Genomic DNA, 21,077 nt, shown 5'->3' with positions numbered 1-21,077 from the left:
AGCTAGGATTATAGGAGTGAGCCACCAGCTCCAGCTAGGTTGTAAGTCATTTGAATTATTTTAAAATATAGTCAGGCATGGTATTGTACACCTATAAGTCCCAACAATGAAGAGGTGGGAGCAGAAAGATTGATAGTTCAAAGACAGGCTGGACAAGTCAGCAAAACCTTGTATATGCATATACATATACCTAAACATAAACAGATACATATAGAGATAAAGATAGCAATAAAGATAGAGAGAACTGAGCTGCCCAGCAACACATCCCTCTTTGACCATCATTTCCTTTTCCTAGCTGGCTCAAAGGGTTATTAATCCCACAACCCTTTAAATGCACAGCATAGGCCGAGTTCAAGCCCCATGACCCACAAAAAAAAAAAAGCCACCACCCTCCAAATGTTTACATCCATTCCCAAACTCAGAAAACTAGTTCTCTTGAGCTAGTTTGGAGTTTTGTCAAAAATATCAGAATATAACCCCCCACACACACTCCCTTTACCTTCTGGCCAGACCAAAATCAATGATCTTAATTTGGTGTCCAGTCTGATTGACACATAGTATGTTCTCTGGCTAGAAAAGAAAGAGAAGTGTGTTTAGCTAGGTTAAGAACTAAGGAGGCCTGGTTTTCCCACACTTATTTGTTTATAGACCTTAGTACCCTTGTCCCATGCCCTGGAAAAACTAATGTAAGCTAATTAAAACTTAAAAAACAAAAGCCGCCATGGGATTTGAACTCTGGGCCTGGGCATTGTCCCTGAGCTCTTTACCTCAAGGCTGATGATCTACCTCTTGAGCCATAGTGCCACTTTCTAAAACCTTTTTTTTTTTTTTAAAGAAAGGTCATTATGCCAGTTAATCTTCAAATAATTCCAAATTATCCACATGTTACAGATGGGAGAGTGGAGGCTAAGAAAGGTGGCAAGACTGACCTCACAACTTCAGAGCTAGAAAATAGGAGAGCCAGGAAGGGAAAACAGGGCAGTATGTTGACAGACAGCTCAATGATGCTCCTGAGAAGCTCAGAAACCACCTGCTATATCCCAGGGCAGAACTTACCTTGAGGTCCAGATGCAGGATGTAGTGCTGGTGGAGAAAATGCACACCCTCACAGATCTGCTTGGTGAATAAGACCACATCCAGTTCTGTCAAGTGGTACTTCTCATCTGTGATCCGATCGAAGAGTTCTCCTCCATCCACACTGCCAGATAAAAAGGGAGAAGCAAGAACCAAATTGAGCAAAGCTCTCAAGGGACTTCTCCGCTCTTCACCAGGGCTGGAGGAGGTCGGTCCAAGTCAACCCAATGTTGATTATATCTTATGGATCTTGGAATTTTTGCTCTGCCCTATTCCCAAGATAGTTTTCCATGCTGACAATCCACACCCTGGATCATCTAAATTAGACTAGTAAAATCATCTGCTTACAGAAGACAGCAACATGAGCCTAGGTAACAGAAAGCCTAAATGGGCAGATTATTCTTTCTTTCTTTCTTTCTTTCTTTCTTTCTTTCTTTCTTTTTTTTGCCAGTCCTGGGCCTTGACGTCAGGGCCTGAGCACTTTCTTGGGCTTTCTCCAGACTAGAGGTCTACCACTTGAGCCACAGCACCATTTCTGGCTTTTTCTTTGTATATGTGGTACCGAGGAATCAAACCTAGGTCTTCGTGCATGCTAGGCACTAGACCAAACTCCTGGCCCCAATCAAACACATTTTCTATAAGCATACAGTCGTTACTCTTATATTTTTCTGCTTTGATATAGACAGTCATAGCCAATGTTTTGCTTTCCTTAGCCCTGCCAGAAGGAAAACAGTAACACAAATGCAAACACAAACAGCCCATCCATGGCTGCCAGGCCAACCATGAGTTGAGAATGGTGGGGATTTGTGGATTGGTTGGGATATCTACAAAAGGCAACTACTACAAGTTCCAACATACCATTTCCAGCCAAGCCCAGTGCTGTGGTTCATGCCTGTATTCCTAACTACTTAGATGGCTGAGATCTGAACATCACAGTTTGAAGCTAGCTCAGACAAGAAAGTCCATGGGACTCTTACCTCCAATTAACTAGGGGAAAAAATCAAAATGTGGTTCAAATAGTGGACTGCTAGCAAACCTTCAGCAAAAACAGTTCAAGAGCAGTGCCCAGGTCCTGAGGTTAAACCCCAGGGCTGGAACATACACACATACACACACACACACACACACACACACATGCACACATGCATGCACGCACGCGCACACACACACGCACGCACAATTCCAGGTCCAGTATCATTAGATCCTTTATATTAAAAAAAAGAGCAGGTATATAGATTTTTAAATTTTTATTATCTAAATTTTCTACTTTCTAACTGTTAAAAATTGAAACTCGGCAAAAGATGCTTAGGATATACCTCTCTGTGATTTCTGCAGTACAATTAGAGTCAGGGTCACAGCTCTGTGGCAGAAGGGATTTCTCCTCTGTCCTCTATTGTGACTCAATAGCCAAGCCAGAGAAAGGGGGATGGGCATGGCTGCTTATGTCTCTCACTCACTCACTCTCAGTGAGTGAAGAGGAAAGAGTTTTCCTACAATGAAGACTGTAAGTACTAGCCTTCATTCCAACCTGAGAAATGGCTGCAACCCCACCTCTGAGACACTCACTATTCCATGATGAGAGTAAAGTTGTTCTTGCTCTCAAAGGCATCGTAGAGCTGGATCAGGTTCACATGGCTGAGCTGGTTCATGATGCTGATCTCATTTTTCACATCCTCCTTGTGGAACCAGAGAGGAATTTCCAAACAAACACATCAGGAAGAGAAGCCAACTGTACTCCCAAGACAGGTAGGCATGCAGACAGACAGACAGACAGACACACACACACACACACACACACACTCATCATCATCCTTCTTCAACATTCCTCTGTCTCAGCAGAGATTCACCATCCAAATAACATTCTTTTAACAGTAAAGACTTTAATCCACTCATTTCACAGATAGAAATCTGAGGCCCAAAGAGAAAAAGGCTTTATCACTTAAAGTCATGCCAGTGCCTTGGCAGAGTCATGTCCAGGATTCTGACACATTCTGCTACATGGGTATGGACTGAAGAGTATGAAGCAACTTGCTGAGTGAAGGGTGAGAGTGGAAAAGAAGCAGAATTACTAGGGACCTACTCAAAATGGGGATTGAGACAGCAAACAGCAAGGGACAGCAGGGAGGGAGCATGGAGGACTGAAAGAGGCCTGAGTTTTGCTGGAAGGGCCTGGCTGGCCCATTGTAGGCATCTCACCCGGTCCTTGGCACTCTTCACTTTGATGATCTTGGCTGCCAGTGGGAGGCCTGTGGACCTCTCTGTGCACCGGTGGACTTGGCCAAACCGACCCCTACAGAGACCAGGGAGGTACAGTAGGCTGAGAAAACAGGAAGCTCATCTCCACATGATGGGCCACCTACCTTCTCCTCCACACACAGACACACACAGACACACACACACACACACACACACACACACACACACACACACACGGACCACACTGCTGCACCTCACAGTATGTCCTAGGCATCTCCCCCACCTTACATGGGCTTTTCTGAAACCTATAAATTTTCTGGACCACGTGGTCTACTGTCATGTCTAAGGAAAACCTTCCCCCCCCCATACCTTATGATCTATTCCGCACCCCACCCCAACACCTCCAGAGAATAATATCAAGACATGCCACACTCCGTATGCTATCCTGTACCTTGGAAAACATATATTTCCCATGTGTGTTGGCTCTCCTGCCCCTCCCTCTCTGTCCAAGGTAATTACACCCTAGGGATATCTACAGCTGATTCCCTGTGGGCTCTCTCATCCTGAATGCAGTGTAGGAAATCCCAGGCCTGCCTTTTTCTCAGTCAGCCAGATTCTGAGAACGATTCAGCAGGGTTTCACTCATTCCCCTGATGGATCAATCCTGTTGCTCCCACCCCCAACCCCCACCTACCCTCCCAAGACTTCATGCTGGCACACCGTGTAGCCTGCTGAGATGGAGGTCTCCTTGACACTCACCAGCCGATGTTCAAAAGGGGCTGGTGGGGCTGGGCTGTCATCTGTCAGGAAATAACAAGGGACCTGTGAGCTTTCTATATGCAGCCCCACCTTAGAGAGTTATTCAATGGATAATGAGGTGACCAGGCTTTTGCCTTGCAAGTCATCCAGTTGGCAGAAAAAGAAACAGTCTGAGAGAAATGAGGTGACTAATTCAAGGTCAGACAGCAAGCTAGTGATGGGATTAAAGCCTAGGCCTTCTGGTTACTAGCACAATTGAACGCAGCAAGGGTGCTATGAAAAGTAAATGCACCACTTTCTGTCTTCTTACCCTTGGCTTTTTGGCAGCTGACCCATCCTGATGCCAGAAAGCAAGAGTCAGCAAGAGGACCCACAGGGTAACTCTCAGGCACAATGTGGGAAAAGAGAGGGCAAGTGGATCTGGAGGGAGTACAAAGGAGAGACAGAGAGCCAGCTCTTGGGAAGATAATAAAACATGGTTTCGAATTGGTATCTTTATCATATCAGGTGATAGGAATAATAAAATGTATTAAAGGAAATAAAACAGAATGGCATAGACCAGTTTATAAGTAAAGAAGGCCAGAAGATGCTGAAGCAGAGGAAGTTTAGGGATTGTCATGGAAGCATCCTGTTTTTGTATTACAGGGAGCACTGAGTATTCCACAGTTAACCAAGGAGAGCAACCCCAGAATAAAGGGGTTGATTACATTTGTTTGTCTTTTTTTTTTATTGACAGTCCTGGAGCTTGAACTCAGGGCCTGAGCACTGTCCTTTGGCTTTCTCAAGGCTAGAGCTCTACCACTTGAGCCACAGCACCATTTCTGGCTTTTTCTATGTATGCGGTACCCAGGAATCAAACCCCAATAGGGCAAACTCCCAGCCCAGTTTGATAGCATTTGTATCAAAAGAACACAAGTACTGCTGCATGTTGGTATCCCAATCCTGTAATCCTAGATACTCAGGAGGCTGAGATCTGAGATTCGTGGTTCAAAACCAACCTGGGCAGAGAAAGTCCATGAAACTCTTGTCTCCAACTAACCACCAAAAAAACCGGGAAGTGGAAGTATGGCTTGAGTGGTAGAGCACCAACACTGAATGAAAAAGTTAAGGGATGCCTATATAACTGTAATGCCTCTGTATGTCACTTTTATTAATAACAATAAAAAGAAAGAAAGCCAGTCGCTAGTGATTCATTCCTATAATCCTAGCTACTAAGGAGGCTGAGACATGAGGATCTCAGTTCTAAGCTAGCCTGGGCAAGTAAGTCTGTGAAACTCTTATCTCCAGTTAACTACCAGAAAAACAGAAGTGGAGCTGTGACTCAAAGTGATAGAGTGCTAGTCCTGAGGGGAACAAAAGGAAATAAAGTAAAGAAACAAATAAAAATTTAAAAGCCCCAGCACTCAACCAAACCAGACCAAAACATGGGCAGCTCCCTTACTTCTGGGATGGTTATCAGGCCAATAGTCTTTCCACCTCCTCCTAGGAATCCGGCAGAATCAGAGTTTTACCTTGTGGTAGAGTGCTTGTCTAGCATGCTCAAAGACCCAGGTTTGATTCCTTGGTACCACATACATAGAAAAAAAGCCAGAAGTGGTGCAGAGGCTCAAGTGGTAGAGCTCTAGCCTTGAGAAAGTCCAAGGACAGTGCTCAGGCCCTGAGCTCAAGCCCAGGACTGGCAAAAAAAAAAAAAAAAAAAGAGTGGCTGGATAAAACTATGGTTTTCTTTTATCTTCCCTTCCTTTCCTTTCCCTTCTCTTCTCGTGTGTTGAGCTGGAGATAGCCACACCCTGTCTTTTCTTTTTACTAGGAATGGCCTATTTCAGTGGAACATCAGTGGTGGAAGGGACAGGTGTGCTGGTAGCGTTGAGAAATGAACTCAGTAAGGCCACATAGGTCTCCTCATCCCAGTTATCACCCCTGGTCAGAGGCCAGCCCTCTACTTTTCTGTGCTTGGTCTCCAGCCCCAGGATGCATCATTCTTCAGTCTTTAACTCCTACAGACCAACATAGTATGACCCCGAGAGTATCAGGAAGGTTCAGCCTTCATTCCATTCACCAAAGAGCTTATGCCAAGCTGGCAACAGCCTCACTTACCCAGAACCATGCCACCAGCTTCAGCACCTGGGTATGTCTTTCCTCCAGCTTCAGTTCTCCCAGAGTTCCTGGCTGCACAGTCTTCAGGCTCATGGCATCCAGTCCCTGGACCTTTGTTCTGCTGCTGGACTGGGGTCTCATCAGCAGCATCTTCCTTGCTCCTTTGGGCCAAGCCTGGTCCCATGATAGGCTCAGGCCCATGCTCTGGCTCTTCCTCTATATTTGCTCCCCCATCATGGTTTCTCTTCTCCAATGGGGGAAGCTCTCCAGTTCCTGTTGAGGCCTGTTCTTCCAGATCAGCCCCAGGGGCTTCAGAGTGGCACCTGGACCTGGGTAGGTCATTCTCACCTGAATGAACAGCTGCTGGAGCCCTTGCAGGGGGAGTGGATCTGAGGCTGCCCCCTTGGGTAATAAGCAGCTCCCTAGGGATGTCCATCTCTTGCACATGTGAGGAAATCCTGGGCAGAGAGTGGAAAAATGGCCCTAGAGTTAAAAGCAAAGACTCTGAAGTCAAAATATATCTAGAGTCAAAGGACTTTATGGTCTCATTTTTACCTATAACTGAGACCTTGGGGTTGTTACAATAGTAAGAGTTAGCATGTGCTGGGAACCAGAAGGCTCCAACCCCTGCCCCTCTGAATCCAAGACTATCTCTGCCCAGTCAGGATCCTGAGGAAGGGCTGGTTTGATTAATAGATGGGCCAGCAGCAGCTCTCAGAATTCCACTGTGTCCAGAGAAAACTTGAAACAGCCTGTAATGGACAAATTCCCCCAAGGTTCCTAGAAACTTGCTTGTTCCCAGGAAGATAGCACCTGCAGGTAGGAAACCTGGGTCCTTGCTACCCTCTTCTTTTTTTTTTTTGCCAGTCCTGGGTTTGAGCTCAGGGCCTGAGCACTGTCCTTGGACTTTCTCAAGGCTAGAGCTCTACCACTTGAGCCTCAGCACCACTTCCAGCTTTTTCTATATATGTGGTACCAAGGAATCGAACCCGGGTCTTTGTGCATGCTAGGCAAGCACTTTAACCACTAGGCCAAATTCCAGGCCCCTTGCTACCCTCTTCTGAATCTATTTCTAGCACCACATGCTATGGTACTAGTCCCTTTGAAATCTAGTACTCGTGACCTACACCTGTTATCCTAGCTACTCAGGAGGCTGAGATCATAGATCCAAGCTAAGCACAGGCAGGAAAGTCTGAGAGACTCTTATATCCAATTAACTGACAAAGCACGAGAAGAGGAGCTGTGAGTTGTGGTTCAAGTGGTTAGTCTCAGCATTGCATGAAAAAGCCAAGAGCACAAAGTCCTGAATTTAAGCGCCAGTATCATCACACCCTCAAAAAACAAACAAGCAAATAAAAAATAGCCAAAACACTCTGGAAGGCAGTTTAAAGGTTCAAAAATAAAACCCAGAACAACACAATGAAACCTAAAAGTAGGCCAGGCAGCTGAACGTGCAGGCCCACAATTCAAGCCCCACAACCCAATAAAAAGAAAAAAAAATAGGCCAGGTGTGGGTGGCTCAGGCCTGTAATCCTAGCGACTCAGGAGGCTGAGATCTGAGGTTCATGGTTCAAAGCCACCATGGGCACAAAAGTCTTGTGAGTCTCACATCTCCAATAAGCCACCAGAAAACTGGGAATAGTGTTGTGGCTCAAGTGGTAGAGCAGTAACCTTGAGCTGAAGAGCTCAGGGACAATCCCAGAGATCATGCCCCAGCACTGACCAAAAAAAACCCTAAAACTAAAACTAGAACCAGAATAGTCAGAATATTACAGAATATTACAGATATTACCAGAATAGTACAGCCATACTCATTGCTGTACTATTCACAATAGCCAAGTTGCATGCACACACACACATACACTGCACATACACTAGATTTCTTTTTCTTTTCTTTTCTTCTTCTTTTTTTTTTTTTGCCAGTCCTAGGACTTGAACTAAGGGCCAGCACACTGTCCTTGGGCTTTCTACCACTTGAGCCACAGCATCAATTCCAGCCTTTTCTATGTATGTGGTACCAAGGAATCGAATCCAGGTCTTTGTGCAGGCTAGGCAAGCACTCTACCATTAGGCCAAACTTCTGGTCACATACACTGGATTTCTGAGGACAGTACCTGGTAGTACATTTGAGACACTTAGCATCCTGTCCACAGCCAATCAGGCAAAAATTCTCTGAACACTGTAGCCCTTGGGACACAGTATGGTTTGATCGATGATGACAAGAGCCAAACCAAACCACCCAAACCCAAATCAGACCTTATGACAGATATTAGGACATGGGGAGCTATGGCAAACTAGTTGCTAGTACAGAATTCAGGTGGCCAGCAGAGGGAGAAGTCACTACTCTCTTCTTAAGGGATCATGGGGTGATCCCCAGAGCCTTGCTTTTAGTGTTGTAGTCACTTTTAGCACACTTGTGACAGGTACAGCCAATCAATGACAAGATGCAATGTCCCTAGGTGAGTGGTCTCATGATCATTCACACAAACAGGCCCTGACAGTCAGAGGTAACAGCTGACTATTTCCTCAAAAAATACTGACATGGTAGGAAAAGAAAGTTAAGTGGAACCTCAGCACTTCCTGAGATCCAATGCAGGTCTGTTGAGCCTAAAATTCAACTTGGGGCTGAGATCAGAATCTTTTATTCTGACTCAGAATGTTGGGGAGCCTCAACCAGGTTCACTGGATTCCACATTGAAAGGCTTGCCCTGGGTCTAGGGTTGCCTGTCTTGACTCCCTCTCTTAGGCTCTCAGGTCTCCTGGGAAGCTTCCATTTCCGTCCATAACAAAGGCTCATCAGATCAAATAGAAACAGAGTACCTCACTGAGCCAGGCAACAAGATTTCAATTACAGGTCAGGGCAAGTACAGGGGAAATTGAAGACGTCTAAAAGAATCGTCCTACGGCTTTAGGGAGGCAGATATGCTGTCCCATAGCACTAGTAAACATGGTGGTAGGGCTTGGGCAGTTGCTGCACTAGTCACTCACTCTTCCACAATGTCTGCTGAGCTCCAGTCTGGAGAGTGTGTCCTAAGTGTCATGGTAGCTACTCCAAATCCACCTCCAGAACCTCTGGCACAGATGCACGGGTACTGGAGCTTGAACACAGGGCCACAGTGCTGCCCCTTAGCTTTTTCAAGGCTAGTGCTATGCCACTTGATCCACAGCTCTACTTCTGGCTTTTTGGTGTTTAATTATGAGTCGCCCAGATTTTTCTGCTCAACCAAATCAGAATCTTGGGGCACTGAGTGAATATTTAAATCATCCTAGTTTATTCTAGTTGGTAGCAGGTGGGAACTAGTACTGAGCTCCCAAAGTCAGGCTAACATAGCTATGCATGCAGTAGTCACTCAATGTGTGGTACAGACCCTCTGGTCCAAATGCAGTGCAAGAATGCAGTTCATTCCTCTCCTGGCCCAGCACCATTGAGCAACCCTTACCATGGAAGTGCTTTGCCACCACTGGTTGCTGCACTGGCCAGGCCTGGCGACTCTGAGGGCTGAGAGCTGGGCCTTGAAGTCAGCTTCATGTTCTCCTCTGGGGACCAAGGGTCAGGCTCACCAGACAATGCTTCTTGTCCTGTATTCGGTGCTGTCTCCTGGCTGTTGCAGACCTCACTGACCTGGTCAGGTGCTATAGACAATGCCAGGCTACTCTCAGGGTTCTCACTGGATAGTTCATGATCTTTGGCTTGCACTTGGGTAGGAAGCAGCAGGCAGGCAGGGGACACACATTCCAGGCTAGGCACTGCATCTCCCTGCCCTGGCAAGGGCCCTGCCAGGCTGAGGAAGTCAGCTCCTATCCCTGGAGTGATGATGTGGGTCAGCCTCTCCACTGTCCCTTGTGGCAGGTCAGCCTTCAGGCTCTCTATAGGAAAACAGGCAAGGCCCAAAATGCACCATGTTTACAATAGCCAAAGACCAGAAACAACCCAAGGAGCCCTCCAGAGATCTTCTGAACCATGGAAGAGTCACACAATGGAGTATCGCACAGCCATAAAAGGTGAAAAATCATCTCTAATAGCTTTGGAGTGACCTCAGAATATACTGGAAATTGAAAAATAAAACAAAATAGAAAACAATGCATAATGTGTTTGTGTGCGCATGCATGCCATGGGTACACAGAACCACTTATATAAAGTGGGCTAATTGAGCTGAGTTCAAGCCCCATGACCCCCCAAAAATAATAATAACAAAGTGGGCTAAATAGATGGAGCCACAAAGGAAAGATAAGACAAAAAGCTTTCTAAATGGTTATAGCTGCAATTAGAGAACAGAAAAGAGGAAGCAATAGAAGTTGGACTTCCCTTCACAAACTGTCTTATGGATTTGACTTTGAAACCAAGTAAATATTACGTGAAATTTAAAAAGAAAAACTTTGAAAACAATCCAAAAACATTTAAAGCAAACAAACGAATATAATTTAGGTCTATAGTCTTTTTACAACATAGCAATTGAAAAATGCTCACTGGCCAGTAACCCTAAGTCTCTCAGGAGGCCCATATCAGAGAATCATAGTTTGAAACTAGCTTAGTAAGTCTGTGATACTCTATTTACAATTAATCAGCAAGATGCTGGACTGGAGGCATGGTTCAGATGGTAGAGTGCCAGTCATGAGCAAGAAACCAAGTGAATTCAAAGCACACACATACAATTAGCAAATATATCTAGTGGGACACACATAAGAGAACTACAATTAAGAAAAGCAATTGCTGAGCCATTTTAATAATGTTAATCTGGGTACTGGTGACTCACACCTATAATCATAGCAACTCAGGAGACTGAGATCTGAAGATGGAAGTTCAAAGCCAGTCTTGGCAATAAAATCCATGAGACATTTATCTCCAGTTAACCAGCCAAAAGCTAAAGGTGGAGGTGTGGTCCAGGGATAGTATACCAGCCTTGAGCAAAGAAACCCAGGCTTTGAGTTTAAGCTCCAGTTCCAGCACAGTAGAAGGAGAAGGAAAAGGAAGAAGAGGAAGAGGAAGAGGAGGAGGAAGCAGAGGAGGAGGAAGTGGGGGTAGGCAGTTTCAATTGTTTTCCAGAAATCACATGCACATGGTACTGCTAGGGTTTTAGTCTGAAGCTATTGTAAGTATAGTGTAGAGGAGTAAATGGTCTGCTCACCTTCCCAAAGTCCCTTGAGGTTTGCTTGCACACCCTTAGCGCTCAGTACGTGTTTTGGCTTTGCTCCCTTTTCTTCCACTTGCTCTTTGTTCTAAAATAACCAAGAAATAAAATAAACCCAAAAGCAATGACTGTTGTCATAATTGCCATTATGCCAGCCAGAGACATTGTGCCTACTACGAGGCACTTAGCATAAAGATAGGTAATTTTATGTAATAGAAATAGTAGCAGATAGACATTATTTATTATCATTTTGGGGAATATGGACAGTGAGGTTTTCTCGAGACCATAAACAAAACTCACAAGAAGAGGAGTTGTGTTTCCAACCAGAACCAAGGTCCTTTCCAATGTTTTGCTATAATCACTGGGGAAGGACTGACTCAACCTCTGACAAAGTTTCTAAATAGACTAAACCTCAAGCACTAAGAGCAGGGGTGGAAAGTCATCTTAAAACATCAGCTCATCCCCTATAGTACCAGCTCTGGAAAGCAGAGGTTGCAGCTAACAGTGTGATAGTTCCATTTACTACACTGTTGGTTTCTGCAGGATTCTGAAGTCAAGCAGTCCATGCTTTTCAGGAAAGGGGCACCACTCTCAACAGGTAACATCTGTGTGACACTGTGTGGGAGGACTCCCCCCCCACCCCGCCACGGGATTCCAGTGTAGCCGTGTAGCCAGGAGCATGGACGCTCCAGACTCTCCAACCAGCCTTGCCAGGTTTAGGTCCTGTCTTCATCACTTGGCCAAACGCCTTACTTCTCTGCATCTTGCATTCTCTTCTGTAAAAAGGGGAATCATAATATCTGCCTCACAGAGTGAGTAGGAGATATGAGCAGCACATAGTAGGTACCCAGTAAGTGCCCAAGATCAGTACTGATGTGGCATGCTTTCAGCCCTGACATCCTTCTGAACACAAGCAGTGAACTCACAAGTAAATCTAACCACCTGACTCACCCTCCTCCTGTTCCTCCTGGTGCTTCCAGGGGTTCTGAGCCTTTCACTGGTGAAGCCCTTAATAGGGTCCCTGGTGTAACACACAGCAGCCACTGTAGTGCTAGCCCCAGGCACAAGACACTTACCAGTAGTGGGATTTTCTCCTCTCTTGGCCACAGATGTCCTTAACTGGGAATCCAGAATCTAAAAACAGCTCATATGGCTCTCACATAGCACTTAAAATTTTCATTTTGTTTCCAACATTTAAAAAGATAGATCTTTGAAACATCTATGACCCTTTTGGTGGGCAAGGGGGATAGAATTGTTCTGTATTTTGATAGTGGTGGTTGTTATTGGACTATACACATAGAGCTATATACTTAAAATTGTATTTGGTTTGCATGTGTAAATTACACTTTAATAAAATAGTTATTTTATTATTATGCCTTAATAAATGTGACTAAAAGGAATTTGAAGTCCAACTTGTCTTCTAACAATATTGAGGCTATCTGGAAAATCTAGGCCCAGGATATAAAGTGCTGGAGCTGCTCCCCCTAATTGCAGCCGGTACCCCTCCTCAGTTTTCCTGCCTCCAAGGCTGGGGTTTCCCTCCACTGTGCCCATCTCTCTCAGATGCTCGCCCCTTGGCATTTCAGGACATCAAATTTTGCCCTTTTTATGGTAAGGAGATAATACATGGAGCACACAGCCCAGTGCCTGGTATGTGCAAGCATTTTAAAAATACCAGGGGCTATTATTATGATATCACCAATGTCGTCAATGTGGCCCAGACCCACTGCTTAGCACATAGCTCTCCTTTCTCCCTGTCCGGCCACCCCCATCTTGCCAACTCCACAGTTGGTGAACTGAAGGCATTATCACCAACCTCCCCGTTGGGAGGAAGGGATTTGTACACACTGTCCTTTGGCAGACCTTGTTGGGCTTAAAGTGTTCTCTCCCTTTCTGATTTTAGTGTAGGAAATCACACACCTCCCACTCCCATGCACGCCCCCCACACACACATTGCCCCACAGCCAGGCTCTGTCTTCAGGACTCAACTATCTGTTCTTTTCCTTGCACAAATAGAGGAGATCTCAAATCACATTGTAAAGTGTTGAGGCTCCGAATAGCTTGATTGTGGCTCAGATACAGTCCTGCTGAGCCAGAAGCTGTTTATTCTAAGAGAGCACCTGATTTCTAGTAATAATCAAATTCATTGTTACAACCAAACCAAGTTCACTGAGCCAGTCCAAGGAGGATCTTGACAAGGTCATGGCACAAATTTCAAATCTCTCTTTTTCTCTCTCTCCCCAAACGCCCCCCAGTAACTACGGCTTAAACCCCAAGCCTTGTGTTCCCACTTGGCTTTTTCAATCAAGGCAGCACACTTGAGCCAACCTCTACTTATGGCTTTTTGCTGATTAGAGATGAAAGACTACTGGACTTTTCTCCCTAGGCTGGTTTCAGACCTCTATCCATCTCCACATCTCTGCTTCCTGAACATCTAGGATTACAGGCATAGCCACCAGCACCTAGCTATGCCCCTACTCTCTTTAGGGAACAAAGAGTATCTCCAGAAAATCTGTAACACAGTTTTCAGAACTGCAACCTGTTAAATAGCTGCAGTTCATGGAGCATTCACTAAACCCCTTTTACAAGTCCAGCCCTAGAAAGAAAAGGCTGCAGCTCACAGTAGCATTGGAAATCTAGACCCAAACCAGCATGTAGGTAGAGCAGGTAAAACTAGAGATGTCAGTGGAGTGCCAGTGCATTGAAGAAATGCAGGCAAAAAATGTTGCAAGCTCTCAGACAGAGTTCTGTGACATCTCCCTCCAGAATGCCTAAATATTTGAAAAATGTATGAATTTAGTATACCAGACAGTGATGACAGTAATGTCATTAGTATACAGAGCTCTTGTAAGCCAATAAAGACAAAACAAATAGAAAATAGGGACAAGAACATAAATAAGTAGTTACCTAAAAATTGAAAAGATTTTAAACCTATGAGTGATGTACAAATCTTTAGGTAAAATCTAAGTGAAATGTAAATGAATCCTATAACATAAATGTCTAATTTTATAATTCTCCCTAATAATTTTTTTATTAAGTTTGAACTCAGGGCCTGGGCACTGTCCTTGGACACTTTTTGTTCAAAGCTAGCATTCTGCCACTTGAGCCACAGCACCCACTTCTGGCTTTTTCTGTGTGTGTGGTTCTGGGGAATTGAACCTAGGGCTTCATGCATGCTAGGCGAACAAGCTACCACTAGGCCATGCTCCCAGGCCAAAAAAAGTTTAAATTTTTTTTAGCTGAATATGGTTGTGGTACACACCTATAATCCCAGCATCAGTAGTCTGAGGCAAGTTCAAAGCTAACCTAGGCCTGGGCACTGTTCCTGAGATTCTTTTTGCTCAAGGGTAGTGCTCTACTATTTGAACCACACATTTAGCTTTTTCTGAGTAGCTTATTGGAGATAAGAATCTCGCAGACTTTCCTTCCTGGACTGGCTTAAAACTGTGATCCTCAGATCCTCCTGAGTAGCTAAGATTACAGGCATGAGCCACCAGCGCAAGGCTAGCTTAAATACTTTTTTCTTTTTTTTAGTTGGTCATGGGACTGGAACTCTGGGCTTGGACGTTGTCCCTGAGCTCTTCAGCTCAAGGCTACTGCCCTACTCCTTGAGCCACAGCTCCACTTCCGGTTATCTGGGATTAATGGAAATGTGAGTCTCACAGACTATAGCTCAATAACAGAGTAATGTTAATAGACATATGATTAAGTGATTTATTTCCATTACATTTAAATAAATAAGCTTAAAAAATTAAAGTGGATCCAGAAGTTTGGCCTAGTAGTAGAGTGTTTACCTACTATGAAGCCCTTGGTTCGATTCCTAAGTACCACATAACAGAAAAAAGCCCAGAAGTGGTGCTGTGGCTCAAGTGGCAGAATGCTAGCCTTGAGAAAAAAGAAGCTCCGGGACTGTGCCCAGGCCCTGAGCTCATCAAGCCCCAAGACTGGCAAAAAATGAATTACTTAATTAATTTAAGTGGGACTTTAAAGTATCTTCCTACTAAGTGCAAGGCTGAATTCAAATTGTAGTCACACACACACACACACAACACACACACAATCAACACCTATAATCCTAACCATAGAAGGTAGTGATGGAGAGATGGGAAGATCATAGTTTGAGGCCAGCCAGAACAAAATCTGGTAAGACTATCTTAAAAAAAAACAAGTTGGGGGGCCGGGAGTTTGGCCTAGTGGTTAAAGTGCTTGCCTAGCATGCATGAAGACCCGGGTTCGATTCCTTGGTACCACATACATAGAAAAAAGCCAGAAGTGGTGCTGAGGCTCAAGTGGTAGAGCTCTAGCCTTGAGAAAGTCCAAGGACAGTGCTCAGGCCCTGAGCTCAAGCCCAGGACTGGCCAAAAAAAAAAAAAAAAAAAAAAAAAAAACAACAAGTTGGGTATGGTGGCACAGCTAGGCAGGATTCTGGGGTAGAATTTCATTCAAGGCCAGCCACCAGTAAAAATAAAGGAAAAAGGGCCGGGAGTTTGGCCTAGTGGTTAAAGTGCTTGCCTAGCATGCATGAAGACCCAGGTTCGATTCCTTGGTACCGTATACTTAGAAAAAAGCCGGAAGTGGTGCTGAGGCTCAAGTGGTAGAGCTCTAGCCTTGAGAAAGTCCAAGGCCAGTGCTCAGGCCCTGAGCTCAAGCCCAGGACTGGCAAAAAAAAATAAAAATAAAAATAAATAAAGGAAAAAACAAAAATGCTAGGAATATGGCTTAAATGATAGAGTGCTTGTCTATCAAGTGAAAGGCCCCAAGTACCACCACACTTCTCTCACCTTTTTCTCATATATTTTTTATTGTAATTAATAGAAGGGTTACAGTATATTCACCAGATAGAAGGTGCATTATTTGACATACATTCATACCCTTTCTCATGTCTTGGTCCCCATTGCCCTCCCCCCACCCCTGTCCCTCATCTTGTTTTCCCCCCTTCCCTATCTGATTTCAAATAACCAAATACGCATATATCTAATATATCAGATAACAAGGTGAAATACTGTAACAGTATGAGATACGCTGATCACAGATATTTGAATACTAACTTTAAGTAATATTAGAATCTATCACTTACAATTTTAGATCTAATTATTATTAATGGAGTTTTTTGGGGTTACTGAGGTTTGAACTCAGGGCCTCATACTTATCAGGCAAGTATGAGAGCTCTACCATTCAATCCATGTCCTAGATTTTTTGGCTATTAGTTATTTTTCAGATTTAATCTCCCACTTTTGTGGATCTGGACACACCTAGCCCCCTTCACATTCTGGATTACAGAGATCATGCTGGGCTTACTTACTTGTTGAGACAGGAGTCTCAACAATATTTTTTTTTTATTGTCACAGGGAACCTAAACAGCAATTTTCCTGATCTCTGCTTTCTCAATAGTTGGAATTAGAGCTTGATTATGTAGTTTAAATAGTTTTTATTACTGGAGCACAGGGCTCATGGAAATTATCTCATCTAAGCAAAAAAAAAAAAAGTAGAAGAAGCTGGACACTGGTGGCTCACGCCCATAATCCTAGCACTCAGGAGGCTGAGATCTGAGGATCGTGGTTCAAAGCCAACCCAGTCTGTGAGACTCTTATCTCTAATTAACCACCAGAAAACCAGATGTGGCTCTGTGGCTCAAGTGGTAGAGAGCTAGCCTTGAACTGAAGAACTCAGAGACAGTGCTCAGGCCCAGAGTTCAAGCCCCACAACTGACCACCCCACCCCCAAAAAAGTAAAAGAATCAAGGCCCAAGGCTGGACCCTATCTGAAAAGTAAGTACATAATAAAAGGTTAGGTATGTGCCAGGTGCCAATGCCTCATATCTGGTCCTAGCTACTCAAAAGGCTAAGACTTAGATGACCAAGGTTTGAAGTCAGCCTGAGCAAGTAAGTCTGTGAGACTCCATCTCCAGCTAACCAGTACAATGCCAGGACTAAAAGCATGGCTCAAATGGTAGAGTGCCAACCATAAGCAAGCAAGCCAAGTAAGAGCTTGAGACCTTGATAACAAGCTCCAGTACACAGGCACACACACACACACACACACACACACACACACACACACGCACACAACAGTAGGTTGTAGGTTAAGTAGTGAGAGCACTTGTCTAGCAAGTACCAAGCCCTGACTTCAAACGCCATTACTGGAGGGTTATTTTGCTAAAATATACTAAAATGCTTTTATTTGTTGGTGGGGGGATCGATGTTGTTATGTTGGGTAAATGTGGCTTTTTTGTTTTTGTTTATTGGTGCTAGAGATCAAAGCCAGGACACTGTGCCTGCTAAGCAAGTGCTCTGCCCCTGGGCACAGCAGCCTTTCCAGTGTAGTTTTCTATTCATATCTGTGAATGTTTGCTGCTTTCCTTTGGTTAAAAAGCATATTATCCAACTCAGTGTAAGTATAATGCCTGTAACCCTACATACAAGGCTGAGATCTAAGGATCCTGGTTCAAATCCAGCTTGGGCAGACAAATTTGGGAGATTCTTGTCTCTCTAGCCAAAAGTGGAGATGTGGCTCTAATGTTAGAGCTTTGAATGGAAAAAGCTAAGCAAGAGTCTAAGGCGCTGAGTTCAAGCCCCACTACTGGCATAAAGTAAAGAATATTATCCAACATTTTCATTATTTTCCTGTCTGATGAATAAAAACAAATGAAAACATATTTATTTATGTGTTTTTAACCATTTCAACATGAGCTTATCCCTGCCATGGGCTGGTGGCAGTGGTGGGGAATGGTGGCTCCAGGCTGTCTGAGTGTTGTCTCCGTTGTTCCCAAACATAGTGTCCCCTCTAGATACCTCCCCCACTCCCACCACTGCCCAAGCTTCCATTAGCCATCAGGGTGGATTATGCAACCCTTGGAAACAGCCTCCCCCAGAAATGCCACCTCTACCTCCAGGCTCCAGTCCCAGCTGGTTGTCCTCTATGAGTCTTTGTCAACACTCTTCTCCTCACAGGCAGCTGTAGCTTGCCTGTCTCCCACTCCACCCGCTCCAGGGCAGAGGACAAGGTTAGGGACAGGAAAGAGTTTCTGCAACAGGAGCTGACAGAGAAAATGGTTGCTGCCCACCTATCTCTCCTACTTTAAGTCTGAGAAGCAGAAGAGAGGAGAGAATGAAGAACATTAATGTTCTCTCCCTAACCTGCAGGTGTTTCCTTCACATCTACAAGCTGCCCAAGGCCCCTAATCTCAGCCAGGATGCTTTTTCTTTCCGAGAGCAGTAATCCGTGAGCTCTCTGGAAACACACCAGGCTACACAGGACACCAAGGAGAGTTGAGACTCTCCATTAAGGGGACACACAAGAGACACAAAAAGGGGGGAACAACCCTGCAGCTGTCCTGCATGGCCAGTGCCCTCACCAGGGCCCAGAGCCTCTTCTCCAACCAGGGCAGGGAATAAGTACCAACCTCCTCAGGACCATCATCCAGGCTGCCTTTCCTCCAGGGGACATTTCCTTGCATGATGAAATTCGCCTCATCTGAGTTCTGGAACGTGGCCCCCACCAAAGTGATGGCCCTGTCCACAGCCACCATCATCCTGAAGAGGGCTTCGAGTCTGGTGCCATGGTGGGTGCTATCTTGCTTCATGCCCCTCACCAGCTCCAGGACGTCAGGCCAGTCAGCCCGAGCCTCTGCTGAAGGAGCAATGTCTGCCCCTGACAGGCCCAACCCGCGGGAGGCCTCCAGCCGATGCAAACCTTGCTCCAGGTGGCCCATACCTTGGCACACACACTGCAGTTTCCCTGTGACATCTTCTTGGAGATTCAAGAGTCTGTCCACCTTCTCATTCAGCATATTAAGCTTTTTGTCCATGGTGGTTAAACAGGCCTTGCCCAACACTGGCAGACCATGAGGTCCCAAACCCTCCTTAGAAGCTCCTGACATCCCAGTTCAGGCTAGGTAAGAGCAAAGGGAGGAAATAGAAGGCCCACAGACCCTGCTTTTTTCACTTAGGTGGTAGTCTGTGGAAGTTCATTGTCCTCAATGGCTACCAACCTTGCCCGTGGCACCAACCCATTCAGTCTGCTCAGGCTTCTTGTGGTCCTAGACAGCCAGGTCCTCTGTGCCTCTCTCTGCCTTGCCTATCTCCTCCTTAGCCACAGGCCATGAGTGACAGGCTGAGTTCTGCCCTTCTCGGGCCTCCTTTCACATCACAGCAGCATTTCACATTCCTCTTTGAGAGGCTGCTGACAGTTAAGTATTTTAAGAATCTACATAGGACAGACCAAACTTCATGTAGCTATGTTAAAGCTAGGAAGAAAAAGTGTCCTTTAGAAACATACTTGTGAACTATACTTTTACAAGGGGCTTTGGTAACCCTGGGCACTAAGAAGATGGGCTTCTAACTGCCACATGTCAATCTAATTTACAATGAAAAGCAAGACCAGAGGAAAGAAACATAAGACTGTTCAACAATAATGAAACTCTTGATATTTTTGCAAAACTAACATTTTTGGTGTCCCTCTTTGACTGATGTCTGAAATAGGGGTTTAGACTGCCCGTGGAGGGGAGTCTGTCAGTCCGTCTTCCCACTTCTAGTTAAAAATAGAACAGAGAGGCAACAGCTTAGGCTCTTTGCCAAATGCTGCCCCATAGGTCAACATGTTCCTTGCAAAGCCTGCGGAGGACATTTATGGGTAACTTCTGATCCCCCAGTAATGACAATACAAGTATCAGGTATCATGCAGAGGGCCCTAGGGAGCAACAAAGTTTGTGTCTCCTGTGGTTTCCAAATGCTTTGGATTTTTGCTGGTTAATTGGACATACAAGTCTCACAGACTCAATAACTCTTTGGTTTGAATGAACGTTCACAAAAGCACCAACATACAAGGCAGACATAATCAGAGATGTTATGGCTGTCACTGAGAAGCATCACAAAAGGGTCACCTCCGAGTCCCATGGATGCCACAAAGCAGTCTGACACCTTCTTCATCCAGCAGGCTCCATAGAGGGAAACGTGTTAGCAACCTACAGTCAGTGAGGCACCAAAGGTGGGATGTTGGTGCCTCCCTTGGCCTCTTACTTCTGAATAAAATAATCAACTCTGATGGTATTATTGTGTGTGTTTGCCAAGTCTAGGGCTTGAACTCAGGGTCTGAGTACTGTTTCTAAGCAAAATTTTTGCTGAAGGCTAGCACTCTACACTTGAGCCACAATCTACTTAATGGATTTTTTTTTTTGCTGGTTAATTAGAGAGTCTCATGGACTCTCCTGAAATCTCAGCTTCCTGATAGCTAGGATTACAGGTATGAGCCACCAGCACCTGGTCTGATCTGGCAATATGTAATCCCAAAGCACCATTAAACTGTTTCACTATTTCAAGCCATCAGTGACTGATTGATACTAGATCTTCCTATGTCAATACGTTTAAACACACACCTCTTTTTTCTTCCTCTACAAGGATAAGAGCCCCCATTTCTAGGAGCATTTCTAGGTGTTAGTAGCAGAATAATATAGGGTGAGCTTGAAAGAGGACTGGTTAATCCTATCACTGTGATTTAAAACAGGTGCACAAACAGGCATGGTGACATCCCAGGACTCGAAAAACTAAGACAGGAGGATTAGCAACTGGAGACCAGTCAACATGGACTACATGGTAAGAGCATGTCTGAAAAAAACAACCAACCAACCAACCAACCAACCAACCAAACTCTTCTTCGCCTTGTCTGCCCATTCTACCCTCCATTAGTTGGGCAAGTCCAAGGTCTTCACTCCCACACCATCCTCATCCACCAAAACTTTCTGCTGACAGTCTTGGTCCCAGAAGACCTTGGGCCCGAGGAACAATTATCGTCAGGGGCCCTTTGTTCCTGTGCTCTTAGCAACTG

At 44.9% G+C, this 21,077-nt stretch overlaps 1 protein-coding gene across 1 annotated transcript in view; it reads right to left on the bottom strand.

Annotated features, from left to right (window-relative positions):
* Positions 1-19,134, bottom strand: part of Mylk3 (myosin light chain kinase 3) — a 31,811-nt gene extending 12,677 nt beyond the window's left edge. Inside the window, exons 1-9 of the mRNA XM_090357692.1 lie at positions 18,658-19,134; positions 11,253-11,343; positions 9,567-9,993; positions 6,127-6,584; positions 3,965-4,070; positions 3,271-3,364; positions 2,641-2,750; positions 1,057-1,198; positions 500-570 (exon numbers count right to left, since the gene is read on the bottom strand). Coding sequence (XP_090213818.1) covers positions 500-570; positions 1,057-1,198; positions 2,641-2,750; positions 3,271-3,364; positions 3,965-4,070; positions 6,127-6,584; positions 9,567-9,993; positions 11,253-11,343; positions 18,658-19,134 — 1,976 coding nt within the window. The remainder of the gene's footprint in view (positions 1-499; positions 571-1,056; positions 1,199-2,640; positions 2,751-3,270; positions 3,365-3,964; positions 4,071-6,126; positions 6,585-9,566; positions 9,994-11,252; positions 11,344-18,657) is intronic.
* Between the last annotated feature and the right edge of the window lie 1,943 nt (positions 19,135-21,077).

Source organism: Megascapheus bottae, chromosome 24, assembly GCF_031878675.1.
Source record: "Megascapheus bottae isolate mThoBot1 chromosome 24, mThoBot2.hap1, whole genome shotgun sequence".
Classification (NCBI taxonomy): Eukaryota; Metazoa; Chordata; class Mammalia; order Rodentia; family Geomyidae; genus Megascapheus; species Megascapheus bottae.
The sequence above is the reverse complement of the archived record's forward strand: the minus strand, read 5'-3'. Positions and strand labels throughout refer to the sequence as shown.